An 18,502-nucleotide genomic window follows, 5' to 3' on the forward strand; every position below is an offset into this window, starting at 1 on the left:
AATATATTGCACTATAATTGCAGAGCCAGTGCTATATGGGTACGTGTTAACCAGAATTAAATGAGAATTCTTGGGCCAGGCTGTCAGTGCTGCTGTCACACTTCACAGCTTGCAGCACAGCCAAGCTGGCTGAAACCTCTCTAGAATGACTGTACCATTCTTGCTTTTAGTCTCACAGGCCTGCCTTTCTAGCATTGCTCCAGGGTATCTCAAGTTTGAGAGAAGATTGCAATAAATAAATTAAAAAAGACACTGCTCACACAGCAGAATGAGATTTTCTGCTATTGTGTTAAGGTATTTGCTATCCATAAACATGACCTAGTTTTGCCAAAACATCCTGTAAGAAATCTCTGCAAAAAATGAATGGACTTTTGTAAAATAACTGACATTTAACAATGGATTGGGTTCGGATTCACTACTTGAATACTGAATTTTGTTTAATTAGTGAATGTATGTCAAAATTGAGAGCAAGCTAGAGATGTGCTCTACGGCCAAAGGTGAGAGAACTAAAACTCATTAATAAGTGAAAAGACAAACTTTCTGTTTCTCATTAGTGAATAGACGTTACATGTGATCATTAGGGTCACCAATTATGAAAACAATACATATCACCCCACTGTTACAGTCTGAATGATGAAAGCCAAGAATAGCCACGAAGGGACAGGATGAATCCATCACTGGAGAACCACTGATTTTATTGCTACCATCCCCATCAACACCTTTTATCAATCAGGCAATCAGGAAAGACCAACCAGCAGACCACAAATACAATTTGAAAATCTCACTGAGTGTTTAGGATAAAATAGCCATTATGAAATGATGGCAGAATTAATTACCAAACAAACACAAATTATTAAGGCCATTTTATCTGCAAAAAATAAGGTCATTGGCATTGAAAATATTGGAATTATACACTTCATTGTAACATACCATGCTGCTGTTGAGGTTCTTGTCCACTTTGCAAAACGTGTGTGGGGGCGTCTCCCCTTTGCCAGGGATGATGATGCAGATGTCGGTGACGGCGAGGGAGGTGTGGGACAGGCTATCAGGGGCTCGGCGGTACGTGACATATATTCTCTGGGATGATGTGCTGCTGATGTTGGCAGGGCGGCCTGAGGGCGTGGTCTGGATGATCTGGCAGCCCTGTTTCAGCCTCTCCTTCCACTCGTACAGGACCCTGGGCAGACACACAGCACTATATTCAGAAAGCCCAGTACAGGTGGATGCTGACTGCATACATTACCACCTCCTAGTCCCATTAACGAAAGATCTTTATTCAAAGTCACCTCTTACAGGAGGTTAGGTCTTTTAGTTGCTTTTTTAAGTACACAAAATTGCAAAAATGAAAAAAGTGGAGGTGAGGCTTTCTTAATATGCTTCCTCAGGTAAGCATCCTGATAAATCTGTGATATTAAAAGAAAGCATTTGCTAACCTAAGAACTGCTTTCTTTAATTGCATATTGTAAGTTTGTTTTTTTTCATTTGTCATCCATTAGGCGTGACTCACAGCTCTCTCAGACATGCTGGGAGTCCTGATTACTGGTGGGCCAGGGAGGCCTCTTTCCGAAAAGACCTACAGGAGATGAGAACTGCTACACACTGTTTACACAACAGAGAGCTCACACACAGTGTCACTCAACACCATGCTGGAGTACAATACAAACACGGGATTTATTTTGAATCACGTGAAAATGCCTGCACTTTGCTGTGTGAGAACAGGGAACTACTCTTTGGAAAAGGTCCTGAAACCTCCAGGGAGCACCGAACATTAAACACTATTGTCTCAATGTGGTCTTTGGAAAGTTTGAGGGAAGTGATGCACAACTAGGATTTCCTGGTGTAACTTTTGCTATATGCTATTAATTTTATTTTAATGCCAGATACATTTAATTTTTTTGTTTTTTTCTCCATAGCAGTAGTCCCTGACAGCTTAATTTGTCAAATCCATTAATTGACACAATAATGAGTTTGCCTGATAAAGCCAAACAAAGACAGCTGACACAACAGAGATTAACTAAATCCCATCAACTAAAGACTGTTAAAATGAATGCCTACAATAAATAAACCAGCAGTGTAGAAGAGGATCACTGAAAAAAGCATAAGAGTTCACAGTGATAAACCACAGGGATAGAAAAATTATTGCTATGGCACAGCCATTTAATCCATTTAAGTTTTACCAGCTGCAGGTCCCTGTGCAAACTGAAAAAAGCAGAAAAGCATGTATACATGTGCACTTTTAATATAATTTGAATAGTGTATTGTCAGTCTTAGTATTATTCTTAACATTCACACACATCACACGCATGTGCACTCTGTACCAGCCTCCCATCTCTCACCCAAGGTCAGTGAGAGGAGGCTTGTCCCGGCCCCTCCTGTAGCACAGAAATATCTGGGGACCCATTAGGCTGCCATTGTTGAGGTCAGCAGAGAGGCCGGAGGGCGTGGTGGCCACACAGGTGTACCCCTGGGGTACCTCCTCGCCCAGCGAGCGGATGATAACAGCAACATCAGTTATGGGGGCCTTGGGCTTTGCTGTCTTGTGGCAGATGTCATTGAAGTGAAGCTCCTCCTCCAGAGGTGTGGACGAGTCTGTCAAGCCAGCTACCACAAAGTAGTCGGCAACACGAGGACCTTTGTCTTCCATCATCTTCCATCCCAGCAAGGTCTATCTGTTAAATAACAGAGACATGATTAAGAGGGGTTATTAGCAGTTTCTTGCTCCAGGGCTACATCTGCTCTGTCATACTCTGAAAGTAATCAGAAAATTATTAAACTTCAAATCTAGCAAGATAGGATGTGGGTAAGGAAAGGGCTTTTTTATATAAACATGCTTCTGTAGAATGAATTGAAGTACTGTATATACAGTATGATTAAAAAAGAAAAGTTAAGGGCATTGGATTTGTGAGCCAGGGTTTATATGCACACATGAAAATATGAAATAAATGTAAATGAACTACATAAAGACAAAACCAACTATTATTTGTTAACTGAAGGTATGTAGCATCAGTTTTCCAAAATTAGTTCCATCTTTGTTTCTGAGTGTTTCTGTGCTGAAGACTACAGGACTCAATATTACCATGTGATTGCTGTAAAGCCTGCTTACTTACTGAAGTCACTTCATTTCAAAAGCCGTGGGCTGAGCTGTCATTTATTGAGTGCTCTTCATTATTCTCCATGTCGGCAGGCCGATTGAAGAGCTGCTAGCTCTTGGTGTGGCTTTGATAGACTCAGGATTTATCCGACATGCACTGAGACTAGCCAGCATGATTATTTCTAATACAGTATCTCAGTTACAACCTCTCTCAGTACAGCCATGACATAAATGAACCTGCACTGTTTCAGGTGGGTTACACATTTTGGAATAGCAGGGTATGTTTGTGTACAGTTCTGTACTTTTGTCTTACATAGCTACCACAAAGCTACCCACATGTATTATTTAAGAAGCATGGCCACGTATTTTCTCTACTAGAAGCTGGTTTAGTTTAAGGACAGTCCAGTACCAGACCTTTCAAAACAGGACTGTGACTGAAAGAAAAAAGGGCACATTGGTTCAGTCACCATCTTTTATGTCATCATTTTCTTACTCTGTGTTCAGGATACTTGAAAGTGCTGACATGACGTGAAGAACAATACTCTGACAAGACACTGCTTTAGTATTACAGGCTGTACTTGCACCCACACTGCTGTCAGCATTTTGGGTTGCACATCCTTGCACTTCAGCAAACAGAGAGCTGGAGAGTCAGGATTTCAGAATTTGAGAGAGAAAGCCTACAAAAGCCATTGTTGCCTGATTGCAATAAAGAACTGAGAGTAACAACAGGCTCCTCCCTTGCCCAGCTGTGGAATACCCTGCACACATACACCTTCTAACACTACCACCAAAATGCACCTGTTCAGCCTGCAGAGTGCATGAATGTATTTGCTGCCACCAAGCATCTACTGTCTTAATTTCTGTATCGCTGCCAATCCACTTCACCTCAAATGCCCGATTCCATCACTGTGTGACTCCGCGTTCAGTGTTATGTCATTTACAAAACTTATTCAAGTCGCATCCTGTAACTGACCTTGTATAAAAAAATAATAGTAATAATAACATGGAATCCATCTAGAATAAGACACATAGGGCAGTTCAGTGGCATTAGTGTGGAAGGTAACAGCATTAACAGAGGTAGAATGTGTCAATGCAGAATGTTGCCTACATATTATATTATTGAAGCTCTCGCACTCACATGAGGGAGTTAAAGTTCAGAAATACATGCCAGACTAGCCTTTTTTAGTTTTTTTTTAATTCCTGCATTTCAGAAACAAAGCTTTCTTCCTTCTTTGTTTTTACAAAATAGCTGTAGTCAGCAAAAGAAATCCTACAATGTATTACAAACGCATCCTGTAAGAGGGTGGGAGCTATAGGAACACAGACTGCTGGATGTGTGCTGGGCTGCAGCATCATTCCTACATTAGGGAGTCTGCTTCTAATCATACTAAGGCAGGGATATTGTCTGTCCCCAGTTCACCTTATTCTGTCACTAAATAGTTTCAGAACTCACTATTCCCCAGTGACTCCACTGCCTCTTTTACTGACTGAACCATGATGTGTCCCAAAGTCATCCCCATTCCATCCCATTTGCTCTCTCCTTCACTCTGAAAAACTCCTTCAAAATCTAGTGGAAACGCTTTTCTAGCAGCTGACCAGAATAATCATTTCTGTGATCACTGGTGGGATAAAGCTGTGAGCTGTACTCATCCTGTTCCCTCCCAGGCACCTCCACCCCACCATGAGAGGCCTCAAACTCCAAAGGTGAAATCTGACTGAGAACAGGTACCTTCAGCATACGATCACTTAATACCTGTGGCTTCTAACAAATCACTACATTATATCTGAAGATGCACTGTAGCACTTCATAAAAGTGTTATCCATACAAAAGAATGTGAATAACAATATTAAATGTGTATTTAGCTTATATAAATTCCTGCAAATATTAGCTAGACTCTGCATGCTGTACCTCACACCACCAGGAAAACTAGGGTTTTGTGAAGTCTCGTGTTCCAACACACAGCTGCAACTTTACAATGTAACTTCTTGTGTATCCCTCAATGCCAAAGAATGTTTAAGACCTTCCGGCACCTGTGGCAAGCAGAGGATTTAAACTGGGAATTAAAGACCAAGCTCAGGCCAGAGGATTTTAATAGGGAACAGAAACACTGAAACTAACTCCATCACCCTTTCAAACACATGTGTCTGTCAGGTGTTTCCCCATTGCTTCTATTTTTGCTTGCTGTACTGTATATACACAGCTTCAAATGCACAGTATGGATTTTTTTAAAGAAAACTTTGTGGCAAAGAGGAATTAGACATTGATAACAATAAATGATGTTCATTAAAAATGCTCATTAAGCCAACAAATCTGGATTTTTTATCAACCAAAGTCGATCTCCTAAATTTGCCATAACTTGAGAAGTGTCCTTCCAAAGCCTGGTGACTGAATGTGTTCCATCCAACCACCTGCTTCCAGTATTAGACCTGCTACTGATGTGTTTTACAGATGCCATGTTAGTGCAGGTTACTGTGCCAAGCGAATTAAGTTTACCTAAATCTTTTTCCAACCATACGGGCTCTATGGATTTAACAAGTCATAAGCTTGCTGAGGGTTTTTTCTTCTTGAGATGTTTATGTTTCCATAGAATGATCCTATTTGTAACAGGATACGTTACCTTGCCAACTATGACTTCAATGATAATCTTCTATTTATTCACATCCGTTTTTTAAATCCATGTAATTTAACTTTCATCTCTATTTTGTGTCAGTTCTGTAACTTCTGTGTGGCAACGCAGTGGAAAACTTACAAAGAGATTAAAATAATAATACTTTAAAAGACACAGCGGAAAAACAAGATTTAACAGGAGCCGTTGCTGAAATCTCCTGGGAGTTCCTCCTCTGTTGTGCTCTGTGTGTTTAATTTTTTTTTTATTTCATACAGCTACTCAATAAACCTTTGTTAACAACAGATAGTGAATAGGAGAATCAGCAAAACTTGTTAGTGCTGCATTCTCAAGATTTTCTACATTTTATAAGAAAAAGGGTAAGCTCTATAGAGCATAATGTTTTTTTAGGGAAAATTAATTTTGTACTTTGCAGTTGCTTAAAACAGATTATGGATTTTGAGTACTAAGTACTAAGGCCTTGTGCCCATTCTTGGCTTAGTTCTGAATTACATTTATTTTTGTGGTCATTTCCTTATGCTTGCTTCTTTCTTTATATAGTTATGACAAGCAAACTTATTAGTACACATTTAAAGGCAAGATACAGTATTTAAGAATTACCACCGATCCATCCATTTCCGAACCACTTTATCCAATACAGTGTCACAGAGGAGCCAGAGCCCATCCCGGCAAGAAATGGCCACATACAATTACCCCTCTCCTGAGATAAATCAATGGTGGCTCAGTGACTGGGCTAGGTGGTGTGGAACCTAACTATTTTGATTCCTATGGGAATGAACACTATGAGTTGGCACCACATGTGATGCAGAAAATAGACAATTGTAAGTTTCAATGTAAAATCTTTGTATTTCTCATGATTACATCACTTTCAATAAAAGCTTAATCAGCTCAGAGGCAGGAAGACACGGAGCCTATACCCAGGACAGCATTATATAGATATAGAATTTGAGATAACTGGATGGAAGGCGATAGCAAAAAAAGTTAAATCAATTTAAGCATGACAAAACAAAAACATATTTAAAAGTATTGCAAGAATACTCAGAAATATTGTTTCCGCTGATATATTTCAGTACAACATCCTGCTTTTTTAGTACATCCTGGCAGCATAAATGAGTTGTGAGGTCCAAAAGCAGTAAGTGAAGGATTAAACAAGGCACTGACATCACTTAGCTGATTCTCTCACAACCTGCTCGGCAGCCTCAGACGGTGGTGCTCATCCGTGAGAGCAAGCTTGCTAAAAATACAGCAGAGAAGGCCGGGGAGCTGACATGTATTACATAAAGGATTTTATATATATATAGCACCAGCACCCCCAATCCTCCCTGTCTCCACTCGATTAGCACTGAAGTTTCAAAACGCAATGTTCACCATGGCAACAAATTAGAAAGCCCCTCAAATTTCATCAAAGGGAACAGAAACAACTACTGTACCTAGATATATTTCTCTCCAAGAACAGGATTGTTTTTGCATTCACTGTAAACATAAAAAATAAGGAGTTTTGCCCTTGTAACAAGAAAACATTGGAGTGCCACAAACTACCAGTGCATACTAATTTCCTTCTAACTAACGCCTGCAGTATTCAAGACTACATCAGATAATACAGAACCAACAAAAGTCAAATGTACCTATTTCTCAGAATGCCAGTGAGAGCAAGGGAGTGCCATCTTTATATGGATTCTGGCACAGACACCACAGTCAGACTCCAGAGGATGTGCTGGTTACCCTACCAAAGCTCTGTTACTCTTTCTTAGGAAAGAAAGGCCATGCTACAGTGGGCCATCATGTAGTCATGTCGCCACCACTGTGCTGCCAGGAAGCTTCAAACATTGCCTAGGAGAGGGTACTACTGCGACATGAAGGGAGTAATTCAGCTTACAGTAAGGCCACAGCTTTTAACATTCACAACACTGCCAGACGTCACACAACCTGTCACTGACACAAGTAACTCCTAATACAGATGACGGCACAGCGTGCCAGGAAATGTTGCAACATTTTAGAAATGCTATCAGCCACATCACAGCTGTAGAGCCTGTGTCAAACACTACAAGAAGTGAACAAAGGGTGAATGACCTCTCCGGGTACTGCCTGTACCACACTAAAAAATGGACAAAAAACAAAAAACATTGATACTGGTACAAATGATACTGGTACAAAAAATTGTAGCCATCAGAGATTGGAGCCTTAAAAGCCAAAGTTTAGGAACCATACTACAAATGACTTCCCTTCCTGAATTATTTCTCACTTATATCTTGAATCAGCTGCTTACCTTCAGGATGATGAACCTTGATAGCTATAACCTGGTGCTTTTTCAGCTCAGCAGCATGCAGCACAATTGTTCAGTGATGACTGTGATTCAATGGGAATGTGTTCAATCTCGTTCAATGCGCTCCGTCACAAACATCCAGACATGTGGCACAGATTGTTGCTTTCATTTAGTAGAATTAGCCCATCGACAGCTCACAATTCTAAATTGCTAAAATCAGTCACAACAGGAGGAGAGACACAAAAAGCTTCTGATATCGTTCAAAATATAAGAATACCACGCTCCCTGTGGTCCACTCACTTACACGCAGTTACATTAAACTCCCTCACACCACACGTCAATTCCTGTATGTCACTGTTCAGCTGAAAATGCAGAGGAAGCTATGACAACATTTTCACATGCTCAGGAAGTCTGAGAGTCTTCATTAGAAATCAGCACAGTCTGGAGAAAATGGACATCATGACCACAGGGGAATGACTGCAACAGCAAAGCTATGAACTGGCACTTTGCACAATGCCTACTTTACCATCACTGCTGCATTTAGGAACACACCACACAATTCAACTGCTGGGTCCTTTCAGAAATCACTTCTACTGCACAACCAAAGCACTTACATTCTCCAGTAATTATTTCATTAGCACTCAAACACTCTGGCTAATTCCCAATGCAACCTACCATACGGACATACAATTACAGCACTCATTTCAGTAACTGGAAGAACACTTGGACAATGCAGTACAACTAACTAGTAGTTTTAAAATCAATCACATAAATGAGGCAAATTATTAAAACATATAAAGCAAAGTTTTCTTACCCACTTTTTCCAAAGCTGTTTGCTTTGTCAAAGGGGGGCAGTGATGTTCCAGTGAACACTGAACGTTTTAGAACTTTTACTTCTCAATTGTGTACTTTCTTAAACCAGTAATGGCACAGAAAGACTGAAATCCACATTTTGTAGTGGCTGGAGTTAAAAAAATAATTTAAAATCATTTGGCATTTCTGGGCTTTACCTTAAAACAAGAAGCTTTATCAAAAAGAGGAACATAGCCTACGTACATAGAACAAGCCTACAATGTTTTTGTCAAAAATGTACTCCAGCTGTGATCATAACTCCACAGAAACAAGCCAGGGTGACCTTAAGGGATCTCTCACTGCTGGCACCGCCATGTAATTTGGGAAAGATGGATTGTCCTGCCAGGCTCCGAGCAAAACAAAACAGAATGATTTCACGAGCCTCCACCTCTGAGACAATTTGTATGCTTCGACAGTTCTGAAGGATGTTACACAAATCAAGGCTGAAGTAAATATGTATGATGTACCAGCTTTTTTTATAGAATTACCATCAGAGAGACATTACTGACATTACTGTACTTTCTTAAATCAGTACACTTCCAAATAATTTGCTGCATCTCAGAATAAGAGACAATTGCAATGACACGCTACATATCATACTATATTTTCACACCACTGCGAATGTGAGCAACTACATGCATTGTCTCATTACTCTAACTTCCCCTTCTGCAAATATTAAAAGCAGCTTCTTGGGAACTTTACTAAACTTACAGGTCTCACCACTTGCTGAAGAATTAAGTTATAAAATTCCTATTTCTTTGGATTTATTCTTTTTGTAAGAGCCTTAGATGTTATACAGATATTTATTATATCATTGATGCCCTGGTAACTTTATAGAGTATTCTTGGTTTATTCGTTAACTCTGCCATTCGGGTGAAATTAAACAGTCGCTTGGTGGAAGGCAGGCCTGACAGGCACTTGCGTTCATGCAGTTCTTGCTGGCTGGGCTGCAGCAGTTTGACAGAGTGAGTTATTGATTGAACTTATCGTTAAGAGAGACCCACGAGGTTTCCTGGAGTCAAGAACTCGGAGAGCTGTCTGTCCTGACCTCTTAAACAGGAAAAGAGAAGGAATTTCCGCCTGGAAACAGAAACACGTGCTGCCTTTAGACGTGAAGCCAGTAAAATCAGAGCTGCTCCAGCTGCATGAGCCCCAGGAGTAATAGTGGAGTCTGGTCAGAGAATCACTCTGCTTTCCAACCTGGAAATGAAGACCAGTGACACTGTGCAGAGATACAACTGGTGGGTGTACAGCAGAAAGGACAGGGTGATCAGTACGCAAAAGCTGGAGTTAAAATAAGTACACGAGAGGATCTGCGCGCACACCTGCTTCTTCATACTTACACATCAGTCTTCAATCCCTTCCCCCCCAATGAAAACAGCACAGATATACAAGATTTTGTGGAAAAAGGAAAAATACTCAAGAATAATCTTTATAATCTGTGAACACAAAAATAGCTCAGTGTTAAATGATGGTCATGTTCCTGTCAAACCAAACTGTTTCTTTGTCCTGTTCCTGTCTGTTACAGCAAGCTCATTGTATCCACACGTACAGTCTGTCGCAGGAGTGAAAGAATCACATATGTGTGCAGGTACGCAAGAACACAGACAAGGGCTTTTTGTGAGGGTGTGTGTGCATGCTCGAGAGGGAGCTGCAGGTGCATGGAACGTCCCTTCGTGACTCTGCAGAACACCTGTGCCTGGCTACCCTGAGTGATTTGCAATTATTAATAAATACATTTTGATCACTTCCAATTTGTACAGTTCAGGCTTTCTGTGTAATTAAATCTAATACCCTGTCATATGAATTATGTTGCAAGGACACTATAAAAGCACCTGCGGTTTATTTTCAAAGTGAGACCCGAAGGATGTTCCTCTTTCCCAAGGTGAACTTTGTTTAATATTTCAAGATTCCCTGAACAAGAAGCTCCGGACTATATAACTCTCCAAACAATGTGCAGGCATGGCTTGTTTTTGTTCACAACACACTTGCTTTTCAGTTTCTTAGTCAGGCTCCCGTGAGTTCGCTATGACGAATCTCCCCGTCATTGGTTTTGCAGATGCAGTTGCTCAGCTGTGACGGTCTTACCGCAGCCGAGGTCTTTCTTCTTCCCAGTACCGCTGAAATGATCTCCGGTTATTTCAGATGCTTAATCCCATCAAAACTGAAAGCATTGTGATTTGCTAATCAAAAATCTGGTTATGCAGCAAACAAATCCTGGAATTTTTATACTTTGTAATAAAATTCTAATTCTATTAAACCAATGTACTAAACATACAGTATACACATTTACACTGGAATAGTTTACATGGGAGACACAATGTTCTCAAAAAGTCATTAAGACTAACTCAAGGCCTGCCGCAGGGACTGATGGTATGTATGAATATGTATGTATGAATTGGTAGACAACAAGTCCATGAATTAACTTAATATGAATTTTCATCCATCCATTTTCTAACCCCTTTACATCACAGGGACACAGAGGAGCCAGAGCCTGTTACAGGAAGCAACATGAACTACATGTGAAAGGCATGAACTACAGTAGTTTCATGAACTTTTAAAAACCAAAGCTTATCTGAAACACAATCACCGTGATTTAAAATAAATGAGTCGATTCTTTGATTCTTCTTGGAAACCTCAAATGTTTTTCTAAACTTTTACCCAAAGAATCTAAACAATCAACAGCTAAAAAGTGCCCCTCGAAATTCTGAAACTTGCTTTTTGGAGCTTAGAAAGCATCTGCACCACAGTTGCACTGTATCACAGAGGCCAGGTTATCACTAAGGCAGATAATCTCTTCAACATCTGCTGCTGAAGCTTCCGCAGCCACCAGGGTTACAAGTGCCACTGTACTAAAGCGTATTTTAAACTGTGCCAGACATTAGTCCTTCTGCTACTTAACTGCTGGTCACAGGCACAAAAGCTGCCAGTAAACAATCTCCTGAGTGCAAGAACAACTGTACACTGGCAAAACAGTTTAATCTCTCCTAAAGCATAAAAACCTAAACCTTTCTGCAGTTTGAATATGCTGCTGCAAATTCTTTCACTGTGATGACATATTGGCCAATAGCAATGGAGCTGTTAGAAGTGGACATAATAACTTTTTGCAAATTAATTCCTTCACCACTGTGGATCCTTCCAAGGTATTTTTTATATATAGTCTGCACAGAACACACTAATCTGCCCTTGGGTCTTTCAGTACCCGTGTGCTATAAGCAGTCTAAATATGATCCAGAGCCCCAAACATCCTGACTGAAGCCGCTCATTCTGACCAAGCTAATGGACTAATTTACTTGTCTCCCACACCATGTAAAGAGAATTATAATGGACTAAAATCTGAACTCAGTCAGGAGTGATCTCCTTTAAACAAAGTAAATTAGACAGCAAACAAAAAATAGATGAAACTTCTCCTGGTCTATTTCTCTGACTATTCCAGGTTCCTGAACGGTTAGCAGTAAACAGTTTTTAACATAACATAAGTTTAACATACTCTGTTATAGTGAAGAACATTTATTTCTCCCTCATTCCACACTACTTCAGCCATGCAACACACATTCTATTTCTGTTTACTGATGTATACACAAAAACATTAGAACAGAAGAAATATATATATATTTTTTTAATTCTACACCTTGCATTTTTTACAAACCTCTGCACCTTCACGTATCTGCCTCTCTTGCTCTCTCTAGGTGGACAACATCCAAGAGATTAGTATGAACTGCAGAACCTATAATACAGTATGTTCTCATAACTTGTGACTCATCTTTGGCAAGCCTCTATTAATTAGCCAGGTGCTGTTGATGAATATTAAACAGCACTTTTCCCTGCCTGAGCAGACAGGCTGAGGTTCCCTGCTGGCCTGTCAGGCTGAGACAGCCAACAGCCCAGCAGAGTCTGGTAGCACTGTGCCAGCAATCCAGCACACATACCCAGCTCTTCCCAGCACCATAACCCCCTACCACTACAACTCCAATTAACACAATGCACTCTAAACCCCAGGGAAAAGACGGTGGGATATTTAACTAAATTTGTTTTTTACTTGTTTAATCATCATATGCAGTATGTGTGCATGGCACAAATGCCCCCCAGAAGAAGAAAGCAATGGGTTGAACTACTATTGTTTACACAATGAGTCACTCCTGTTTTCTCTTTAGGTCAAATGAAATTGACAGTTACTGCCATCCCAACAAAAGCATGCAGGATCAACTAATAAGAAAAATAGGCAACTGCTGCCAGTGAACACTGGTAACTTAACTTATTCTTCCACAAACTGTATGTAACAACCATACCTGCTCTGTAGCAGAGTCAACTATGTGCACACAGAAAGGGTTCTCCACATAGTTAGCGTCATTCAGCTGAGGAGCTGTGCTAGTTTTTGCTTTTGCTTGAATTATGTATAATTCAATTAATGTAACCTGGAGACAGATAATCCTATGGGCAGAGCTAGACACCATTATTTCAGCCTCTTTCTTGGTGTACTTCACATATAACTGCCCTCAAGATTAATTATCCTGACCTTTGAAAAATCAAATCAGACTTCTGACTTCTCTGTTTGCACACTGTAGAAAAATGTACCAAAGTACCAAAAAAAACAAAACTAAAGAAGTAAAATGTCCTCTCTCACTGCCAAACATCAGTGACTAATTTGGTAGTTAGGGAGTATATCAGAGAAAACACCCTTTCCCCTCTCTCCTTCTGCATGTTCTCATTAAGGAGGAGGAAACTGCTGGACGCAGATACATGCAGTGACGTAATAACCCATCTCACATTTACAACAGAATATGAATCAGAAGATGAAACGCGGTTTCTACTGCCTGTTTCATCATGATTTGCACCAAGGTGCCTGACTTTGACTATGTTGCAAAAATATGTCCACACACTGGTGATTTCATTCTGGGCTTTAAGACACAATTTCCCAGTACCTCGTATTTGATAAAAATTTAAATCAACAGGAAGGCCAGTTAAAAAATAATTTCATGAAATAATATATATATATTATACTGCCATGCGAAAAGCACCACTCAAATTAACACTGAATCAAACACTTTGTCAATATGGGCTAGCCACTCAAAATTTCTCACACAAAATGTTTAATACCCACAAGTGTCATTTAACATTTAATGTTTTAAAATGTGCTAACTCGAAGATAAAATTAGCTGCTGCTTAGTTTCAATTTATATACTTTCTTTCAATAATAATACTGTGCCACTGATGTTCTGAATATATTACTTCATTTTTACCAGATTTGTTTGGTCACTGGCCTGCATAGAAAAGGGGAGTTTATTTTATGTAATGTGTGGCAGATAATTAAAAGCAAACACGATCAGCAGTATTTCTGAAATTAATTTATGTTGGTTAAATCAGATTGTTGTTTGTGTCTGTTTTGAACATCAAACTGAAAACGAAGCCTTGTTGAAAAAGCATTGGGACACATCTGGCAATTTACACATTTTAATATGTTTGTGTCTGTTCTAAGCGAGACCAGTTGGTGCCAAAAATTATATTGGAGTCAAATGTAAATATTGAAACAACAATATTGAGAACATGTTTTAGAGAGTAAGATTTGACCAAACCTCCATTACTTCCAAATGAAAAGGTGTCAGAGACGTCGGGTTAATTGGTAGTAATGAGAACTACCGTCACATCTTTAGCGTTTTATTGTTGAGCTGGTACAGGGGTATCATAGCAGGCTGAGGAGAACAGGCAGGGGATGGAAGAACCACTCTGGGGAGCCCAGCCAAGCCCAGTCACCAGGAAACCGCATCTCTGGAGCCTCTTCTGCACCTGGTTGATTTTACAATTCCTCCCAGAAAACCCGTCTAAAGAGGGCTTATTCTCTGAAGGCCTCTGAAATCCCCATGCAGGCAGGTGCTTTCCATCTATATTTTCTGCTTTCCACTTCTAAGCCACTGTGTTTTGATTACATCCTTTTTTCCCAGGGCTGAAGTTGTTCTGCTTTTGCTTTCACCTAATCTTCCCAGCTCTCTCTGCATTACAAGAAGGAAGAATTCAATGTGAAAAAGCAAAATAATATTTAATTTCTTAAATGCTGTTTAAAATGTGTTAGATCTACCCCACAACAAACAGGATATGTTAATTAAAATTTTCTGAAATACTTTAGACTACTGTTTAATTAATCTAATTATCTCTGTGCCTGTAGAAGCATGTTTTAGCCAGAGTGTGAAAATTATCCTGTCTTGCAAGGGATTCTTGCTCAATCTTGGCCTAGGTACATGGTAGGCTGCATACTGCATTATTACAAAGGAAGATTAAAGACAGAATTATCCAGAGAAAAACGAGCAGCTTCTGGAGAGACAATAAAAATGAAATAAAACGTAAAGCAAATTTAAACACTTAGTATAATAAAGAAAAGTATCATTCGTATAAATTAGGATACATATAAATAGGATTCAGATCAAGAGGTAAAATTAATAAATTAAGCTACCATTTGAAGCTTGACGATCACTTTGTATGTTGCAAACTTTGTCCAAGTGGAAAGCCATTTTTAAAACTTACGCCTTCATCATTCACTGGCAGTGTGATGAAAGTTAAATGTAACTGCAAATTTTGCTTCCATAAACTCCAGTGCACTCTGCTTATAGACTTAATTGGGATTTTGGTCTTCTATCTATGCAAGAGCAAGACTTCAGAGCTCTAGCTCATCATCAGTGGAGTGCAGGAGCTGAAAGAGCCAAGTTAGCTTAAGCCTAGATCATTACATCATTGCTTCATGGAATCACAGCCTGCCTCTAGACAGCGCTGGGAAGAGTCAAAACAAATCCCAAATCCCTATTGCAAACAAGTACTGTGTTAACATCAGTACTGCATGAGAGAAGTGCCATTCCCGAATCTTCATTTATAAACGAGCTGTTACAGTTGTGATGTAAGTTTACTAAATGGATGTATAAACTACTTTAATTTTTAGATGCACAGTATTAAGTGAAGCCCAGAACCCCACAAGCCATAATGGCTATCCCTGTTTATATTGTGGTTGGCAGAGTTCCCCGACATCAAGACCCCATTTGGTATTTATGAGCTTCACAAAATGCAAGTCATACAGAAAAAGACAAAAAACATGTTATACAGAGCCTTTGTGGGTTTCAATATTTATTCAGGCATCTACGACAATATCCTGCAAAACTCTTATTTGATATCTGTCTGGAATTTGAAGCAGGACTAAATTTACTAAAACCCAAAGAGGAGGGAAAACAGGCAGTATAAGCAGAAGGTCTGATTTTGACACTTTCTGATTTTGAAGTTACAAAACTACATACTGCACAAACTACAGATGTATAACTTGATATGTTTCATGCCTGTAAAATGCATAATGTGCATAATATGAAAAACCAAAAAGTCATGTTCTGTATAGTATAAAATTACTATATTCATTTTAATACAACTATTCCAGTTTCCACATCAGGGCAGAGAGATTAAAGCACCATTCTTATTCTTTAGTACACAGAGCCAAAGAAATGAAACACAAGAGAAGCCAGTGTTGTTAAAAGGCTTGCTCACTCTGCTGATTTTCAGTCTCCACATGTGCACATTCTGGGATTGGGTGTGGACTCGTGGATAACCTTTGAAGAACATCCATACAGCTCAATACAGCACAAGCCTCACTGGGGTCAGGACTTCTCTGCTGCGGTTTTGCATGACGGAGTGCCTGTAACCTTGGGGTTAAAGAATGTGTACCAAGACACATGGTGACAGAGTGTGTATTTGGGTGTCTTGTATTAGCAACAGGGGAAATGCCTGACTTCTGTTCTTATTCACTGGAGGCAGTGATTGCAATAGGAGTAAAGCCATTTCACAGCACTGGTGAATGCAAAACTGCACATATTTAGACATTTTAATTTCCACTAACACAAAGAAGGATTTATTTGAGAACGGCCGTGCCTTCCTTTGAGTTTGCCGGGCCATTCTTGAGAATGGCCTTTTTGCATTGGTCTTTCTCAAGAAGTCCAGGATTCCAGCAGTAACTAAGTATTGATTACTGCACCAGGAGAAAATTTCTCCTCATTCTTAAGAAAAGCATCACAGGCGCTGTGTACGAAGTGAGAGGTTACATGCTACAAGGAATAATTTAAGTAATCATGCTTTTTTTAAAATGCAAACATTGAAAGTATTTAGTTTTGGACAACTTGACTAATAATGAAGCAATAGGAACTGACCGTTCAGCGAAAAAAGTCTCAGATATTACACTTTCTATTTTCAGACATTCATAATAAACCATGTCTTCATAAAGTGAAATAGAAATTAGTGAAAGGGAGGAAACTGTCTTTCTAGTGTCCATGTTTGTTCAGAACACTGCAAAGACTCCATGTCTAACCTGTCTTTCGTGCCTCTGTCTCATTACAGGAATTTTTGTTTTGGTTCAAATAATGAAAGAGTACACAACATTGAAATACTCCTGCTGTATGCTGTCTGCATCACAGAAACACTTAACCCCTGCCAGAAAGACAGTGAAAGATTTGTCATCATCTGAAGACTCATTTACGTTCAGCACTCTCAGAGCTCTGTATACGGGGTTCTGCATTCAATACAAACTTGTGCCCAGGGTGAACATTAGCAATTTCTCTTCAAATGAAATACAGTGTCTTTACTTTTTACTTCAAATGACTTTTTTTTAAATTCTACAAACCAATGCACATACCATGAGTGGATTATAGAAACTGAATCTTAAATTACTTTACTGGGATAGTGCTGAGAATTCACTGAGTTTTACAGGTCTACTACATCACATAACGTAAACGTAGGATTCAGCACATCATAGACTGAATCTTAGTATTAAGTCAATATTCCTAAACCATAGAATTCATGATGCTTCACACACCAGCTGAGTCACAAGAGTGACAATTTAGTATCTTACCTAAAACAAACAACATGACTTAAAATCCGCTACGATTCTTAAAACACTTATCTGCCAGGTCGTCTCATACAGTAAGCACCTCTCTTAAACTAGGACTCAAATGCTATGACATAGTAAAACCTCCCATCCAATAGTGAAAACGAAAAATCAAAGGTCTGGAACCAAACAGCTTTCTGCTGCTGATGATAACATCAAAGAGTTCAATAAAATTACAACTACAGTGTGCTGTAGGCGATAGGGCAACAGACGTCCTGTGTCTAGGAGCGCTGAGGCATTGAGTCACCCCGGCGCAGAGTGCCCTGTTATTGGAAACGGCTTTACCGAAATCCCCCGCCACAGTCACTAGCCTCCCCCGTCTACAGCCTGGACCTTAATTAGGCTCTGAGAGTCGAGACCTGATGCTAGCCTTGACATGACTCGAAATAGCTCCTGAACTGACTGCCAAACCTCCCCCCCCGCTCGCCCGTAGGAAGGAACGAGCAAACTCGGGCACAGTGCCGCTCGGCTGATTCTAAAGACTTGCCCCCCAAATCACAAAAATAATTACAAACGAAGCTTAAGACGCAGCTCCAGTCGGAGGAGCCCCGACGTACCCGGCCGTGCTGGGCAGGCAGCTCCGCCACGCTCCGCGCCCATCTGCTCGCGCGGCTCGCGCGGCTCGAGCGCCTGCCCCGGCATATGGCGAGCGCCTCCCCGCCCCGTCAGAAATAGCCCTGCGGAAATGATCTCCCTCCTAACACGCTGAACTATTTTGAAAGCCGAGACAATAATTACTGCCTGTGGATTTACACTGCTAGGGC

At 40.0% G+C, this 18,502-nt stretch overlaps 2 protein-coding genes across 10 annotated transcripts in view; one reads left to right on the plus strand and one right to left on the minus strand.

The window, feature by feature from the left end:
• Positions 1 to 18,502, plus strand: part of strc1 (stereocilin 1) — a 405,552-nt gene that overhangs the window by 372,819 nt on the left and 14,231 nt on the right. The gene's annotated exons all lie outside the window — the stretch shown is intronic.
• Positions 1 to 18,502, minus strand: part of dennd4a (DENN/MADD domain containing 4A) — a 52,840-nt gene that overhangs the window by 33,493 nt on the left and 845 nt on the right. For 5 of the 9 annotated variants that reach the window (XM_015343230.2, XM_015343234.2, XM_015343232.2 and 2 more), the window contains exons 2-4: positions 14,407 to 14,820; positions 2,337 to 2,669; positions 931 to 1,177 (exon numbers count right to left, since the gene is read on the minus strand). In XM_015343230.2, the coding sequence (XP_015198716.2) occupies positions 931 to 1,177; positions 2,337 to 2,647 (558 nt within the window). In that variant the 5' untranslated portion in view covers positions 2,648 to 2,669; positions 14,407 to 14,820. Of the gene's footprint in view, positions 1 to 930; positions 1,178 to 2,336; positions 2,670 to 7,984; positions 8,288 to 14,406; positions 14,821 to 18,295; positions 18,390 to 18,502 lie in introns of those variants that run through there. The other 4 variants (XM_015343226.2, XM_015343227.2, XM_015343228.2 and 1 more) reach the window with 4 other exon arrangements.

The sequence above is a fragment of the Lepisosteus oculatus genome, chromosome 5, assembly GCF_040954835.1.
Source record: "Lepisosteus oculatus isolate fLepOcu1 chromosome 5, fLepOcu1.hap2, whole genome shotgun sequence".
In the NCBI taxonomy this organism is placed as follows: Eukaryota; Metazoa; Chordata; class Actinopteri; order Semionotiformes; family Lepisosteidae; genus Lepisosteus; species Lepisosteus oculatus.